General features: G+C 49.3%; 1 protein-coding gene across 2 annotated transcripts; it reads right to left on the bottom strand.

Annotated features, from left to right (window-relative positions):
• Window positions 1–1,771: 1,771 nt before the first annotated feature.
• Window positions 1,772–7,425, bottom strand: STX4 (syntaxin 4). 2 transcript variants are annotated; one of them, XM_039247961.1, is made up of 11 exons: window positions 7,024–7,288; window positions 6,736–6,837; window positions 6,524–6,623; window positions 6,314–6,388; window positions 5,725–5,795; window positions 4,098–4,206; window positions 3,949–4,025; window positions 3,573–3,710; window positions 2,291–2,401; window positions 2,102–2,200; window positions 1,772–2,006 (listed from the first exon to the last, which is right to left on the bottom strand). In XM_039247961.1, the coding sequence occupies exons 1-10, from the start codon at window positions 7,051–7,053 to the stop codon at window positions 2,120–2,122; spliced, it is 894 nt and encodes a 297-aa protein (XP_039103892.1). In that variant the 5' UTR covers window positions 7,054–7,288; the 3' UTR covers window positions 1,772–2,006; window positions 2,102–2,119. The 2 variants fall into 2 exon arrangements, with proteins under 2 accessions (XP_039103892.1, XP_039103893.1); XM_039247962.1 differs by lacking the exons at window positions 1,772–2,006; window positions 2,102–2,200; window positions 2,291–2,401 and adding an exon at window positions 3,087–3,227 and having other exon boundaries at window positions 7,024–7,425.
• Window positions 7,426–17,356: the final 9,931 nt, after the last annotated feature.

Genomic DNA, 17,356 nt, shown 5'->3' with positions numbered 1-17,356 from the left:
GGGAGGAGATGGAGAATTAGGGAAACCCAGAGGCCCCATATTCAAATCAGTCTTCAACTGGGGCAGGATCCACCCTGCCTCGCAGTTTTCCCATTGAGTGGACATCCAGATTGTGTTTGCACACCTTTCTTGTAGAAGTCTAGGGCTTCATCTGTACACAGAACACAGATGATCTCAGGCAGGATGAAGGCATGGGCACCCTCCCAGACTTGCGCGGCGGCCCAGTTCAGCGACTAGGAAGGACCCAGCCACGCCTTCTTGGATGAAGTCCCAGACTCACTACCCCTGCCAGACTCTCGCAAGCCCGCAAGCCCGTGCCCCTCCGCTTCTTTTAGAGGTTTGATCATGCCCCCTACGCCCTGTGATCCAATCACTTTTGGGTGCAACTGAGGACTCACCGAGGCCCCTCGCATATCAGTATTTGGTTAATTGTCGCTTAATACTGCAGGACGTCCTACAGACCAATCCGGATGCGCTTTAGGAACAACATTTAGTTCCGTTGGCCAATCGTTTTCCAATTCCCACAAGGCCACGCCCCCTACACTCCGAGCCAAGCTTAACGCTCCGACCTGGACCTGATGCAGAAGCCTTGCAACAGCTGCGCCAGGGTCACTTTAGGTCCACTGGGAGGCGCTGCAGGCGGGCGCCGAGGTGGATGGAGGCAGAGCAGGCAGGGGTCACCAGGGCCTAATCCCGCCCTCTGGCTCCTCCCCCAGCCCAGTCCAGGGGCAGGGACTGAGACTGCACCGAGGGACACACGTCCAGCCCTTCCATGACTCGCATCACCCTGGCAACTACACGTGCGCAGCCGAAGCAAGAGGTACTTTGGCCAGATGGGCTGGGCAAGGGCAGCTTGGAGCAGCAGCGACGACAGCAGCAAGGACCTGTGGGATCGAAAATGGGATGGGACGGGGCGTCTGGAACCCAGCCCCCAGAACTTGGTTGGGGTCAGGCGCCGCCCCACTCCAACCAGGCTTCAGAGACAGAAGTCAGCTTACCCCAGAAGCTAGGTTTCTAGGGACGGGTGCCACGCCCAGCTCCAGAAACTAGGCTCGGGACTCAGTACTCTTAGAAATTTAGAGCTGGGGTCTGGAGTTTAGGTGCCTCCAGAAACCAGGTGTCAGGCTCTTCCGACTCTTCTGCTGCTTCAACTACATAACCACATAGAAACCAAGTGTGCTGATCTAGAGTCACTGGCTCTCTAAGCTAAATTCCTTGTCAAAGCCTATGCTTTTCTGCTGGGCATAGGGCTGCTCCTTCTGCCTAGCAACCTGTCTGCTTCTTCCCATAACTGGCTCCTCCTCATTTAAGGTTCCACTCAAATGTCGCCCCTTCTGAGACAGGCCTTTCCCTGTTCACTGTATCTGAAGCAACAGCTTCAATTACTCATGGTGCTTCTTTTTAGCCTCCGGAATGCCCACCGGTGTGTGCCCCCCCCTCCCCCCCCTTTAAATCTCACCTGTATCCCAGCTTCACTGCTTTGGTGTTAGGTACTCACAGTGAGTCTTTCCCCAGGAACAATACTGAGCCAGATGTGGGTGTTACCCTCTCCCTGCCCCCCACCTGTTCCTATGGGATAGTAGGAGGGCAGTACCAGCTTGCTGCAGTCACAGCACCTGACCAGTCTGATGTGAGTCTGCCTGGGCTGGGCCTGGTCCCAAGGATGGCCAGGAAAACGGGAGGCTGGATACCTGGAGGTCCTGGGGGAGCCCTTCCAGGAACACACATGCACAGGGGAGTCTCCAAGCTCTTTTTTTTTTTTTTTTTTTAATTTCTAAACAAAACCATGTGTTCCAGCCAAACAGGACACTGCAGGCTCTCTCCCAGGCACTGTGGCCTGAGTGGGGAAGCCCCCATGAATGAGCGGCTGCCAACCCCAGAAGAACTGTCTGCCCCTCTGCACAGGGCCAGTGTGAGGAAGGGGGTCCAGCTGGAGGCTCTGTCCTGCCCTCCCCCCTCAGCTGCTGGGAGAGAAGGCAGACCTGGGTCCCTGGTGCTCTTAGTGCCTGCAAGGGAAGGAGGGAGAACAGGGTCTGAGGGGAGGAGGAAAGGCTGGCGCCTGGGATGAGGCAGGCCGGGGGGCAGGCCCACAATAGCTCACCAAGAATGTGCGATGTTCTCAAACCAACGTGGAGACACCAATGATCACTGCCACAATGAGGACAGTGACAGACACACAGATGGCGATCAAGACTTTTTTCTGTGGGAGAGGAGGAGTTCAGAGAAACTCAGGAGGGAAGGGAGGGCCGCTCAGGGGCTGGGATGGGACAAGAGGGGCGAGGAGGCTCACCTTCCGCGCCTTCTTCTGGTTTTCCAGGGCCATCTTGACATGTTCCTGCCCCCGTTCCACATAGTCTGCAGAGCTCAGAATATTCTTCTCAATCCGGTTGATCATCTCCCCCTGCTCGGAAGAGGGGGCTGTTCAGGCAGGTGGGGATAACTGGGGGCGGAGGGCCCAGCAGCTCCTGTTTGCTCACCCTAGACCCCAGGTGCCTGAAGGACATTTTCTGGCAGAAAACACTGCTCTAACAAAGGTGTGGGGGCAGGACCACATGTGACAAAAGTTCACATCCTAAGGGTGGCTTCCAGGCCCCCACTTATCATGTGGTCCCTTCTGCCCTGCTCCCTTACCCCATACAACGTTCATCTGCAGTGGTGGCTTGCAGCCAAGTGCCTTAAGAGGCTCACACCTTTTCACAGAGGGTGGATTTTGTCCCATCGTAAATCTGTTTGAGTTTGCCCATTCTTCTAAGGCCTGCCTCTCAACAGATGTGAAGCCCTCCCGATCCCTGCCTCCTCATCCCTGCCAGCCTTCACGTCCTGGTGCTCCTACTGAATGAAATCCCTTCTCCACGACTCCCAGCTGCACAAGGGCACTGGCTGCAGCACTAGTGAGTCAGCTCCTCTGGGACAGCGCTGGAAGCTTCCCTCACCCCAAGCAACCAGGGGGAGGGGAAAAGCACCACCTCCCACCCCGACCTCATACAGATTTGAGGACAAAGGCTCTCTAAGGGACAACTTTGACTGGAGCTCTTAGAGGTATAAAGGTGAATTCTATTGGTGGCGGAGGAGCCAGGGTTGGGGCCATACCTGGGGTGGGCTCAACTGGTGGATAGGGTGAGATGCTGCATATAGAGGAGTGGCATCTGGGTAACTGTGGAGGTGGAAGTAATTCTGGGGCATGGCTCAGGATGGAAGTAAGAGCCAGCCTGGGGGCATGGCCCAGCCTGGAGGAAGATAAAAACCTCAGGGAGAGAGGCTTAAGGGTGGAGGGGGTGCTGACAGTCACAGCCGGGGTTCTTTTTTTTTTTTTTTTTTAAATGTTTATCCATTTATTTTTGAGAGAGAGAGAAAGAGAGAGACACACACAGAATCTGAAGCACGGGTTCTGAGTTGTCAGTGCAGAGCCTGACACGAACTTGAACTCCCAAACCATGAGATCATGACCTAAGGCAGTCAGATACTTAACCGACTGAGCCACCTAGGCACCCCCACAGCTGGGGTTCTGACTGAACATGGTCTCATGTCCTGGGGCTAGGTCTCAAGCCCAGCCAGCTATCCTGGGTGCCCACCTGCATCTCCACTTCAGTAGCCAGGAAAGTGAAGATCTCATGAAGTTCACGGATACTGCGTTCAAGCTGCTGGATCTCACTGTGCCGGGCTGAGATCTCATTTAGGGCCTGTCGAGTCACTTGTGTGTCCTTCAGTATCTGGGGAGTGGACAGCAATGGACGGATGGGTCACAGGAAAACCAGCAGCAGGTGAGACGTTCCTGTTGGCAGTTCTTCAGGCAGCCCTTGGGCTTAGAACTGGGGCTAGGGCCCTGATGAGTGACTCTAGGCATGTGAATTCGTCCCCCACGGGGCCTCAGTATTCCCCCAATCAAAAAGGGCCAGGCCTCAGAGAAGATGGGAATCCCAGAAGAGGGAGCAGGCTGTGGCCACTCACATTGGACACAAACACCTCACTTTGCCCACTGTCCAGCATCTGCTCCAGCTCTTCGTCAGACACCATTCCAGCATTTGCTGCGAAGGAAAAGGCCAGGCTCAGAGCTAGGTTGGGTTACCTGACCCTGCGGGCCAGACACCACAACTCACTGATCTTCAGCTGCCTCCGAATCCGCTCCACATTCTTCTCCCGGTATTCCGACTGCATCAAGTTGCACTTGTTGATGAGATCCACGAATTGCTGGGACAGGACCCCATGCTAAGGATGGAGAACACAGGCTGGGCACCCCGGATCTGGCCTCAGCATCCCCATGAGTATAGCAAGCAAACAGCATAAACACAGGTGCCTGTGACCTTAACCACCCTTCTCTCAAAATAAAAGCCAAAACCCTTACCAAGGCTTACAAGGCCATATATGACCTTCCCTTCTCCCATTTCCCCTCTGACCTTATCTCCCCCAGCTGTTCCCCCACTCACTCCCTCCAACCACACTGGGCTCCTTACTCCTCCCCCGCCAAAGCCACTTCCACCTCAGGCCTTTGCACTCACTGCTCCTTGGTCCTAGAATGTTTATGCCCCGCAGAAGTCTTTGTGTCTTTGTTCCAGTATCACCTTCTCAACAATTTTCTTTTGAACGAAGTTTTCTTACCTTATTAAAACTGCAGCCTGCCTTCTGCTGGCACTCTCAATCCCTTTTCTCCTCAATTTTTTCCCTTAACTAGGTTCTAAAATAGCGTACTTCTTTATTATGATGTTTGTCTCTCCCCACCAGAATGCGAGCTCCCTGAGGATAGGGATCTTTGGTTCACTGCTGGGTCTCAAACAGCTAGAAGAGAGTCTAGCACACAGTAGACACTCAAGAAATACCTGTGAATGCTTGCTGCTGAACACAAGCCTCACTGCTTAGACTAAAGGTGTGCCAGTATTCCCGGACGTCAGCCTATTGCCCAGATATTACAGGTCCAGCTGGGCCCTCAGCCTCTCACACCAACGACCACCACAGCCTCCTCCTGAAACATCCTCTCACCTTGTCCATTGCCCTGCTGCCTTCCGTGCGCTCATTCCTTGGAGCTGCTTCCTCAGAAACATATCTGCTCTCCAACCTTCAGCTGCACCCTTGCAAGATGCCCAAACTGCTCTATCTTCAATCTGGGGTCCTTGCTGAGCCCTGGGCCCACCTACTCCAACTCTGGTCTCCAGGAACTCCAAACCACTCCTCGTTGGGTACCCAGAGAGGGGGCATATACGTCACCTCAAATCTTAGGAGTTGATAAGATGTTGATTCAGTGACTTTCCCCTTCCGGGGAAGTTCCTCTTCCTGACTTCTTGAATTTTGCCCATGGGGTAGAGGATGTTCCTGTCACATGGGCAGGAAACCTCCCACTCATTTATGACTGTAGCCTCTTCTTCCCTGGGCAGGAATATTAGCTACCAAACCCTACCTGAGTAATGTCTTTGTCACCTATTCAAGATTGACTCCCCATCTTGGTTTCTAGAAAGCATGGCTTCTGCAGCCAACATGGCCCCAGGCATGATCTGGGGACCCTGCAACTTCTCATTGAATGGAGAAGGCAGCAGGATATTAGGAGGACTGGGAGTCAGGAGACCTTGGGTCTTGACCTTGGGTGAGTCTTTTCTTTCTCTCAGCCTCAGTTTCCCCATTTGAAAGTCATCAGGTTGGACTTGATGATCTCTAAGGGAACTTCCTTCTTACTTCTGCCACCTAATGATCTAGAAACACTGCAAAATCTCCTAGTTCTGGGAATAACAAACCTACCTGCGTTTTTTTCATCCTTGTGTTGACTGAGTTATAATTCTCATCAGCTTCCTCCTTCTGGGGTTCTATGGCTGCGGGAAGACACAAGGTATTGATGGGCAAGGGGGTTTGACCTGTAGCTTCAGAAAATCATGTGGGGACCAGGACACAGGGCCAGGACCATACCCCATCCAAACAAGAGAAAAGTGCTTGTCTCCACGAGATTCTTTTGGGAACTATAATTTATCATAAATGACTAATTCTGACCCTCTGATGGGAGAAAGTATCTTTTTCTTTGCAGTACATCAGAGAATTTCCAAAAGTATGCAGAGGCCTCTTGACAAACTCCTGTCTGCCTGTCCAAAGAATGCACATTGGGTAGCAGGAATTGTAGGAGTAAATGCTTTCCTTACAAATAAAGGAGCTCAAGAGGCAGGCACGTGCTGCGGAAAATACTATGGACTGGAAACCAGGAGACAAAGATTCTAGGGCTAGGCCTGCTGTGTGGCCTGGGCATATCACTGGCCTCTCTGGGCCACAAACCTCCCAGATATACCAGGAGCTGGGCAGGACCACAGGGAAGGATCTGTCTGAGGTCCCAGAAGCTCACCTTTCAGCTGCGCTCGGATCTCCCTCCCCAGCTGTTTGATTTCATCACGCAGGTTCTGCAGGTTCTGCTTCATACCTGAACAAGAGAAAGCCAGGACTCCCAAACCGCAGCCCCCATCTCAACAAACCTCCCTGGCCACCACCTGCATGGTACTACAATCCCCACAATCCCTCTGGCTGAGCAAGCTTTTGCGCTTGGGGTTTCACTCACTCTCCTCGGGAAGGGGCGTGGCCAGGATGGTGACCTGCTGCTTCTCCAACTCTCGGACTTTATTCTCCAGCTTGACAATAGTCTGTCGAATTGTCCGGACCTGAGGAAGGTGACCAGGAGGGCTGAAGGAGATATGGGGGTACTCCAGACCGCGCTGCTCCTCGGGTCATCGAGCCCCCTCGCGAAGGCAGGCCGAGACCCCAGCCTCTTACCTTTTGGAAGAACTCCTCGTCCGGGCTCCCGAGCCGTGCAGTGCCCGGGTGTACCACCAGCGCGACCCGCTCCTTGTCCTCATCGTCCGAACTGTCATCCCCCTGCCAGGGCCGGGATTACTGGCATCACTTGCCTGCTGTTGCTTTCCCCGAAGGACTCACGGACTTCCGGGTCTGTCCTTCCTAGCCCTCAGCCACCCCTCCCTGCCCCGAAGACCAGGAGTCCTGTATTCCAGCCAGACCCCAGCCCGTCCGCCCGTCCCCAACCTTGCAGCCCCTACTTCTCACCTGCCTCAGTTCGTGGGTCCTGTCGCGCATGGCGGCCCGAGCTCCCTTCCCCGGCGCCGGAGACCCGAGGGCCTCAAGACTAAGTTTGGAAGTCCCGTACCCCACTCACACTCTGACACTGACACTGCCCTCCGCCCTCACCCTGCGGACCCCCAATCTCCCCACGAGCCACCAGAGGCTCTGTGCCAGGTACCATCCACAGTCTATGGGAAGAAGCCGACCTCGGGGACCCCCCAAGATTCCACAGGTTGGAATTCCCTTTTCTTTCCCCCCCTCCCGCTCCCGTAGCCTCGGCCCCGCCCCTCTGGGATGATCGGGGCATGCGCATGGGGTCGCGTCTCTTCCTCGCCCGAGGGAGAGGCGGAGGTCGGAAGCTGTAGCGCCCCGAACGGAAGCAAAGCTGCCAGGACGTGAGAACCCGCCCCCTTTGCCGGAACTGTCGCATCTTCCAACGGAAATCTAGTTGCCAAACCGGGTGGGAATGCGTCATTGGTACGTAATCTGAGAGGCCCTGCATCTCACATCACCCCATGGTGCCCCTCCCCCCGCGTCACATGACCGGTCCGGTCCACCCTCGAAGACCACAGAACGTGACGCTTCGATTGTCACGTGTCGCGGCGCTGTCGACTCAGTCTCTGGAATATCCTTCCTCCCTGCGAAGTCCTCGGCACCCCGGCGCCCAAGCTACGCCCCTCCAGCCCCCACGAAACGAGGAGGGGGCGGCTGACTATCCTCAGAGACCCTTTGAGGCAGTGGGTGGTAGGACCCTTGCTGAATTCTGTTTTCTTTTGCGCCCAGGGGCGTGGGCAGACAGAGAACTTAGGATTCCGGGCTATCAGCATCATGAGACCTTGAAATTCAGGAAATAATAAGATCCAGCGTCATAGAATTGCAGGGTTTTGTAGACAGAAAATCTGGGGGTGGAAAGTGACCTCACCCAAGACAGAAATCTCTTCTCCCGCATACTCCTGGCTCAGCTTCTGACAGGTGGGCGGCTGGCGCCCAGCTTGAACACTGCAGTTCCGCTGCACTCACCACCTTCTGAGCCTGAGACCATTTCAGGGCAACTAAAGCTGAGGAAAGTGTCTGTATTATATTGAGCCGTCTGCCTCTTACATCTCCCTACCTAGCATCAAGGTCTACCCTCTGAAGCCCACAAAAAAAATCTGCACACATTCCACATTACAGTGGACTGTGAGCTCTTGAGGTCAGGGCATGACAGTCTCGTTCTTACCTGAATCTCCAGTGCCTAGTTCAGTATGTAGCACAGATGGGCCCTCAGTAAATATCTGTGGACAGACCTTTAGCCTTTCATGTATCTGAAGATAAAACTGGTGGTTCTTGTGTTTCAGGCTTCAGCCTCTAATGGTGACACCTAACCCCTAGATGGTATTCATTCAATGGATATTTATTGGGCACTTATTATGGGCCAGTGATCTTCTAGGGATTGGAGATAAATCAGGGCCTTGGAGATAAATCAGGGCCTCACAGACAAAAATCCTTTCACTTGTGGAACTTACATTATAGGAGGAGTCCCCAAGGCCATTCAGTGAGTCTCAACATAGCCAGAATAAAAATCAGGTCTCCTGGATTCCAGTGTTCTTCACAGGGAACTTACATGACGGTTTAAGCCAAGGAAGGAATGGCCTCTATCTAGTATGCCCTGATAAGGAAATCTACATTCCTGTGACTGAGTTGTTGACTTCTGGAAAGTCACTTCTTGTCTCTGGGATTCAGTCTCCCATCTGTACAATGGGTGGTATAGAGGGATGGGGAGATAATCTCTATGGGTATTCCCTAGTCTAAAGTTCATGGATTATTGGGTTGGAAACTGTAAAATACTATCTGATTCTACTGGAAGGGCTTTGATCCTTCTCTTCCCTCAGAACCCAGCTCACCTGAGTTTGGGAATGAAGGAGTGAAAATGGTGCTGCACTGATCAACCCACAGGAGGAATAAAGTGTTGGAACGTTTTTCAGAAGGCCAAGCCCTGCCCTGCCCTGCCCTGTGGGGTCCCTTGGAGATCATGAGGAAGGATCTCTCCATTCTTAGGTCTTGTATATCAGTCCCTGCTTCCCTTCCTCCCTCCCCTTCCCTTCTGTCTGTCTCTCTCTCTCTCTCTCTCTCTCTCTCTCTCTCTGTCTCTCTCTCAGTGGGGCAGTGGATGGGCTTTTGGACATCTAACTCCTAGTCCTGCATGTGATCTTGAATAGCTCATTGCTCCTCTCTGATACTTAATTTCTTCATTTGACAACCTGATCTGGTAATTTCTGCCTTGCCTAAGGTGAGAATTGAACAGTATCAAGTGAGGTTATAAAGAGTATGGAACCTGAACTTGACCTGAAATCAAGAATCAGATGCTTAACCAACTGAGCCACCCAGGTGCCCCTCCTCCTCAGACTTTTATGAGTGCAGGTTCCAGCTCTTTCTAGGACCACCAATCCCACCTGTCTCTCGGTTTGTTAGTCTCTTGATGGTTTGTCTTCTTGGTTCCCGGCTGTGATCTGGAGTTGTTGGGGCCTTTGTTAAACTTCCCAGGATTGTGAGACTCATTATTTTATTTGTGGTCTCTGGGTGGGATCACAGGACTTTGGAATGGTGACTTAAGGTCACAGGAGTCTGGGCCCAAAGCCTCATGGAGTGGAATGTGGAGGGGGAGGGGATCAAGGGCCCTATAGGGAAAACAGCTCTGGGAATGGAGCTTTCCAAAGCTGAGCCCTTGTCTCTATTTCACAGTTTTCGGGTTATTCCTTTTGGGCCCTCTGAACCTTGAAGTGTGTGTTAAGTATATGGGATCTTGGATGTGTAGGCATTAGGGATGTGTGTGCTCCTTCCAGTCTGTGTGAAAGTCGGGCCCTGCCCCGTCCTGAGGCATGGCAGACTGTCCTGTCTGCTCCACCTGCAGGTCCATCTTACCAACATCCTGCCTACACTGAATCCAGATGACCTGGGCTGGAATTCCACCTCATTCAGTTACTATATAACTCTCTAAGACAAGTTACATAACCTTGCTATGCCTCAGTTCCCTCACTTGAAATATGGGAACAATAACAGTTCAATGTAACAGTTTAACAATAACAAAATGGGGGAGAGGGCGCCTGGGTGGCTTAGTTGGTTAAGCGTCCGACTTCAGCTCAGGTCATGATCTCACGGTTCATGGGTTCGAGCCCCAAGTCGGGCTCTGTGCTGACAGCCCGGAGCCTGGGGCCTGCTTCGGATTCTGTGTCTCCCCTCTCTCTGCCCTTCTCTTGCTTGTGCACGCGCTCGCACTCTCTTTCTGAAACGGTAAATAAACAACAACAGCAAGAAGGGAACCAACCTCATAGGACTGCCAAAAGGATTAAATGAGATGATAGTGAATAGTACAGGGCCTGGTACGGAATAAGTGCCATATAAGTGCTTGCTGCTATTATATGACGGTGATGATGATGATTGTTACCCTGAGGGTGTCAGCAGCCCCAGTGTCTCTGCCAGGGATCCCACTCTGCTTCTTGTCCAGGGTACCCTTCCACTTTCCATCTCTTGCGCCCCCTCTGCATCAGGTACTAGGCTAGCAGCCTTACCAGCTTCTGCACGTCTCATGTCTCCACTTGGATCTAACTCACCATATATTTTATTTTACATTAGTTACATTGTTTACATTTATTTTATACATTGTCTTCACCCCTCCTCTCCACCTACCAGAATGTAAGCTCCATGAGGACAGGGATTTTCACCTGCTGTATTCACTGCTATGTCCCCGGCACCTTCCACAGTGCCTGGCACACGGTAGCTGGCCAATGAATATTCATGAATGAATGACGCTATTATTTTTTTTTAATGTTTTATTTATTTCTAGGAGAGAGAGAGAGACAGCGTGAGCAGGGGAGGGTCAGAGAGAGAGGGAGTCACAGGCTGAAACAGGCTCCAGGCTCTGAGCTGGCAGTCAGCACAGAGCCCGACGCGGGGCTCGAACCCACGAACTGTGAGATCATGACCTAAGCGAAAGTCGGATGCTTAACCGACTAAGCCACCCAGGCGCCCCTAATGACGCTATTATTTTTAATTTAATGTTATGTATAGCATTTACCATGTGCCAGGCACCAATATAAGCACTTTGTAAATATTAACGCACTTAATCTTCATAGCAGTTCCATGAGATGGGTACTGTTATTGTCTTCATTTTACAGAGGAGGAAACTGAGACAAAGAGGTATTAAGTAATTTGCCCAAGGTTGCACACTAGTGCATGAGAGAGTCAGGGTTTGAAGCCAGAGAGTGGAGCTCTAGGTTCTGTGCCCTTATCCACTCCACTATGACCCAAGGAAAATGTGGGCCAGGGGAGGCTCCGTGTGTTCCACTTACCTTTGGGAACTTCTGCTACCTACAGATGCCCTGTTATAGATCATCTGTGGGGAGGAGGGGGCAGACTTTGCCTGCAAGACTGAGCCTTCTCCACTCCCCTGTCACGGGGTCTCACTTCCACACCTGCTGGATGGGGCTGACTGCTGGGGAGGTTATTTGTCCTCTCCCGTCTCCCTGTTTGCTGTGTCCCCAGGAGCCAAAGATATCCATGCATGTTTCACATAAAGGGCCTCTGTTTACCCTACCAATGTCTCTGAGGCTGTTTTTGTGCCAAGCCCCAGGGCCCCCAGAGATGAAGCCCCCACAGCTCTCTCTTCATGAGTGTGTTTGTGGCCTGAGCTTGACCACTCCCTAGAGTTACATTGAGAACCTCTCTTCAGACGCTACACACATTCTTGTGGCTTTAACGGGCATGCATATGCTGGCTCCAAAATCTGTATCTCCAGCCCCAGATTTTCTCCTGAGTTCCAGACCTCTGAATCCACTTCTAGAGGTACCCTCCAGAACATCCCCTCGTAGGGGTCCCGTAGATACCTTAAATTCAACATGTTCTGAACAAGATGCATCGTGTCCCCTTGGGAATCTGCTAAACTAGCTTCTGCTCCTGTTTCCTCTCCATGTAGGTTGCACCTGGTCATGTGTGCCATAACCCTGGTCTTGAATTTCATTCTAAAAGTGATGGGTCACACAATTTGTCAGGATGAGCTCCCTAAAAATACTAGAAGAAATACGGGCAAAATCCTTTATAACTCTAGGCCTTTCCAACTCCAACTCAAAATTCAGAAGCTATAAAGGATTAATATATTTGTTTACATGAAAAAAATTTGCATGGCAAAAAAAAGACACACATCAAAGCAAAATCAAAAGACAATAAACTAGGAAAAATATTTGCAATTCTTATCATATACAGAGGGTAACCTATTTTTTCTCTCTACTGTTTAAAGAGTTCCTCATATTGATAAGAAAGACCAACAGTTCAATAAAAAAATGGGCAGAGAACATGACAGTCGCAAAAAAGAAAATACATAAGGCCTTAAACATGTGCAGATGTTGAACTTCACACATAATGAGGGAAATGAAAAGACATACTGAAATACCATTTTTTTCTTTTATTGCATTAGCAATAACCCATGTCTGATCCCCCCCCCCCCAAAAAAAACCCCACAAAACAAACAAGCAAACAAAACCATTCTTTTGGCAAGACTGTGAGGAAACAGGGACTTTCACTCATTGTTAGTAGGAATGCAAAATGATACAACCCAGACGATATTTATCAAAATTATAAATGTAGATATACTTTGGTTTTTTTTTAATATTTTTATTTATTTCTAGGAGAGAGAGAGAGAGAGAGACAGTGTGAGCAGGGAAGAGTCAGAGAGAGAGGGAGTCACAGACTGAAACAGGCTCCAGGCTCCGAGCCGGCAGCCAGCACAGAGCCCGACGCGGGGCTCGAACCCACGGACCTCGAGATCATGACCTAAGCGAAAAGTCAGACGCCCAACCGACTAAGCCACCCAGGTGCCCCTAAATGTAGATATACTTTGAATCAGCATTCTCAATTTTGAAAATCTATCGGAATATCTAGCTGTATTGGTTAGCTATTGCTTCTGAAGAAACCACCTGAATGTTCACTGGCATCAAACAACAATGATTTATTGCCTCTCCAGATTCTAAGGATGGTCAGGTGGTTTTTCTGCTGATCTTAGCTTAGATGACTCAAGTGGTGACTGTCAGCTGACACCACAACTGGGTCTGGATGGTCCATGATGGCTGTCACACTAGTCTGAGACCTTAGCTCTAATGGCTTGGTCAACTGGGATGGCTGAGCTGCTCTCTCCACATGATACTTCACCCTGAGCGTGTGTGTGTGTGTGTGTGTGTGTGTGTTCTAAGTAAGTTTTACACCCAACGTAGGGCTCGAACTCACAACCCTGAGATCAAGAGTTGCATGTTCTACTGACTGAGCCAGCCAAGCTTCCCCCATCCTGAGTTTCTTCATAGCATAGTGAAAATATGTGAGAGAGAGTAACAATAGAAGCTTCAGGGTGTCTTGAGGTCCTGTTCAGAAGTTGTGCAATATTCTGCCATATTCAGTTAGTCCAAGCAAGTCACAAGTCTGTGCCAACTGCAAAGAGGGAGGAATAGAATTATATTTCACTATGTCTACCATATATGAAATGACATATACATCAATGTTAGTCATTGGATATTGTTTGCAGGTGTGTCCATCAGTAAGTAAGCAGCTGTCAAAAAGGATGAGGATGCACATTATGTTCGTCAAATACCAAGGTGTAGAATGAGTATATCATGCTACTGTGGTATAAGAAAAAAAAAGTGTGTGTGTGTGCATGCGTGTGTGTGTTTATTTGTATCCTCAAAGAAATCCTGGAAAGTTGTGTAAGAAACTAATAAAAGTTGTTCCCTACAGATGTTTCCTGAGAACAAGGTGGTGAGCATCAGTGTCAAGAATAAGAATTTTCACTGTAAGCCTTTTATATTATTTACATTTTTTGAACCATATGAAAGTATTACCTCTTTAAAAAATTTTTTTAAATGTTTATTTTTGAGAGGGAGAAAGGGCAGAGAGAGAGGGACGCAAAGAATCCAAAGCAGACTCCAAGCTCTGAGCTGTCAGCACAGAGTCCGATGTGGGGCTCGAACTCACAAACTGTGAGACAGTGACCTGAACTGAAGTAGGACACTTAACCAACTGAGCTGCCCAGGAGCCCCAAGTATTACCTATTTTAAGTAATTGTATCAAAGAAAGAAGGTATCTTTGAATAATTTCAAACAAAGGAATATGTCTGTCTTAGCTTGGGCTGCTGTAACAAAACACCATAGACTGGCCAGCTTAAACAACAGACATTTGTTTCTCACACTTCTGGAGGCTGGAAGTCCAAGATCAAGGTGCCAGCAGATTTGGCTCTTGGTGAAGAGTCTCTTCCTGCCTTGCTCCACCTTCAGCAGAGAAAAAAGAGGAAGCTCTGGTGTCTCTTCCTTTTCTTAAAAGGGCGCTAATCCGATCAGGGTCTCTACCCTTGTGACCTCATCTAAACCTAATTACCTCCCGAAGGCCCTACTTCCTGATACCATTACAGTGGTGGTTATGGTTTCAACAAATAAACGGGGTGGAGGGGGGTGCAGACATTCAGCCTGTAGCAGAATACTATGATCAAACTTTCATTTTACAAGGGTCCTGCTGGTGGCCATGTTCAGGGCCACCACACATGGCTGTGCCTGCGGGCACTATGGGAGCTATCACATAAGAGAGGCACCAAATACATCATAGATATCAATATTTATTACAGTTGTCTGACAGATGGAGTAGTGTCATGAGGAAGGGACACCTTTTTCTACTTGCACACAGAGGCAGTAAGGTTTGGCAATAGCCCTGGCTGTGTAAAGGTTGATTGGGAAATCAGGAATCACCTCCGGCCAAAAATAATGAGACCTGGAAGTGGGGATGGAACATCCGTTAAAGAGACAAAGTCTGTCAGACATGGTTGCAGATTGGAAAAAATGGTGAGGGAGTAGGAGAGTCCTAGCTCACTTCTGGATATCTGACTCTTGCTGTCTGTGGAGGCAAGTTTCCTGGAATAAGAGAAAGTATTTTAAATAAATTGCCTTTATAAATCACAGCAACAGACTATTAGGAAATGTAAAAAATACCATTTATAGACATATACAGTGCCTAAGTAAACCTTTTTTTAAAATGTTTTTTGTTTTTATTTTGTGTGTGTGTGTGTTTTTTTTGTTTTTGTTTTTTTTTTCTGAGAGAGAGAGACAGCGCGAGCAGGGGAGGGTCAGAGAGAGAGGGAGACACAGAATCCGAAACAGGCTCCAGGCTCTGAGCTGGCTGTTAGCACATAGCCTGATGCGAGACTCGAACCCATGAACTGCGAGATCATGACCTGAGCCGAAGTCGGACGCTCAACCGACTGAGCCACCTAGGCGCCCCCTAAGTAAACCTTTTTAAAATATGTTAATGTCTTCTGTAACAGAACATTTTAAATTTTATCAAAATACTTTTTAAAATTCCAAAACTAATGGATAGATATACCATGTAAATGAATAGGAAGACTCAATACTGTAATGACATCAGTTCTTCCAAAATATATCTACAAAGTCAGCACCGTGATCCAGTCTCTGCTGCGTGACGTTGACTCTGGTTTTGAAGGAAAGAAGGGCTGGCGTGACTCCCTGGGGAGCCAGATACTAACTGGCTAAGAGAATGTTTCGATAGTCCAGAATTTCTGCCTGGATTGGATCCCAGCTCTTGCCTTGAATAAATCACTTAAACTCTTTGTGCTTGAGTTTCCTTGTCTGCAAATAGAGATAATAGCAGTAGCCTCAGATGGTTGTCGTAAAGATGGAATAATACAAATAAAACACTTTAAAACAGAGCTTGGCACATGATAAGCACTATGTAAGAATTAGCTATTGCTATCACTACTATTATCAATATTATGAACGTAATATTCACTTTACAGGTTCACGATGGTTTGAATGGGCAGTGGTAATAGGGCAAGGGATGTGCAACTAAACTTCAGGGGCCTAATCCATAAAACCTGAAAGTTGGATGTGAGGGATGGAAGAACAGGATAACAATGCTCTTTCACATCTGCCTGAATTGAGATTTACTTTTTCTTTTTGTTTGTTTATTTATTGTGAAAGAGACAGAGTGAGAGTGCAAGCGGGGGAGGGGTAGAGAGAAAGGGACAGAGATCCAAAGCAGTCTCTGTGCTGACAGCAGAGAGCCCAATGCAGCGCTCAAACTCATGAACCACAAGATCATGACCTGAGCCAAAGTCAGACACTTAACCGACTGAGCCACTCAGCTGCCCCATGAGTTGAGATTTTTTAGTTACAAATGGCTCCCATGCTTGTTTTCTCGGTAAATCCTCACTGTGCCTGGGGGTTGAGTATTACAGCCCATTTTACAGATTTGGGACCTAGGGCTTAGAGAAATTACCTCCAGGGAAATAAGCAGGTTGATGTTTATTTTTTTTTTTAATATTTTTATTTATTTCTAGGAGAGAGAGAGAGAGAGACAGCGTGAGCAGGGGAGGGTCAGAGAGAGAGTGTGATTCATATTCTGAAATAGGCTCCAGGCTCTGAGCTGGCAGTCAGCACAGAGCCTGACGCGGGGCTGGAACCCACGAACCGCGAGATCATGACCTAAGCGAAAGTCGAACGCTTAACCGACTAAGCCACCCAGGCGCCCCAGGTTGATGTTTATTTTGCTAGCACCACAGCATAGTCCTGACACAAAGGGTAGAGTCTCAATAAATACTTACTGGTTAATAGATGAAAGAGTCAAATGAATATTCATTCTTTTGTTGCTAAGCACAGCAGGTGTGATAGATAGGCCCTGTGCCAGGTACCATGGGGAGGCAGAGATTAATTAGATGGGGTCTTTAAACATGAGGCACTCAGAGTCCAGTGGGTTGATAAGCTATGTATAAATTTCTCCACCTGAAGTACCGAGCCTTGTAGGACAGGAAGTAATCCAAGCCCACTGCAAAAATAAGCCTTTGTTGTGTTAATCACTGAGATTTGGGGGATGTTTGTTATGTAGCATAACCTAGCCTTGGCATTGCCTAGATACAGTGTTGTTCCCAAGCTTGACTAAAAATAAGAATCTTTAGAGGTAGTTGCTAAAAACACAGATTCCTGGGCTGCCACACAGATCCACTGAATCCGAATTTCCAGGAAGCATCCTGGTAATCTGCATATTTAACAGGCTTTCCCTTCATCTTCAGAAGGGTCAAGAAAAGCTGAGCAGCTAAAGTCAAAGGAAGGGTAGGAGTGGGTCTTGGGCATGTGAAAGGGAAGGGTGTTCCAGAGGTTAGGAGGAACATGAGAAAAGCATGAGGTGGGAAAATGCAGGAGATAGCTTGTGACTGGAATCAGGTATATGAGCCATGGTGGTATGTGCTGAAGTGGGAAGTCAGGTGAGGAAGTCTGGGCTTTATCTCACCAACAATGAG

The sequence above is a fragment of the Hyaena hyaena genome, unplaced genomic scaffold (genome assembly GCF_003009895.1).
Source record: "Hyaena hyaena isolate Hyena2069 unplaced genomic scaffold, ASM300989v1 scaffold_306, whole genome shotgun sequence".
Lineage (NCBI taxonomy): Eukaryota > Metazoa > Chordata > Mammalia > Carnivora > Hyaenidae > Hyaena > Hyaena hyaena.
The sequence above is the reverse complement of the archived record's forward strand: the minus strand, read 5'-3'. Positions and strand labels throughout refer to the sequence as shown.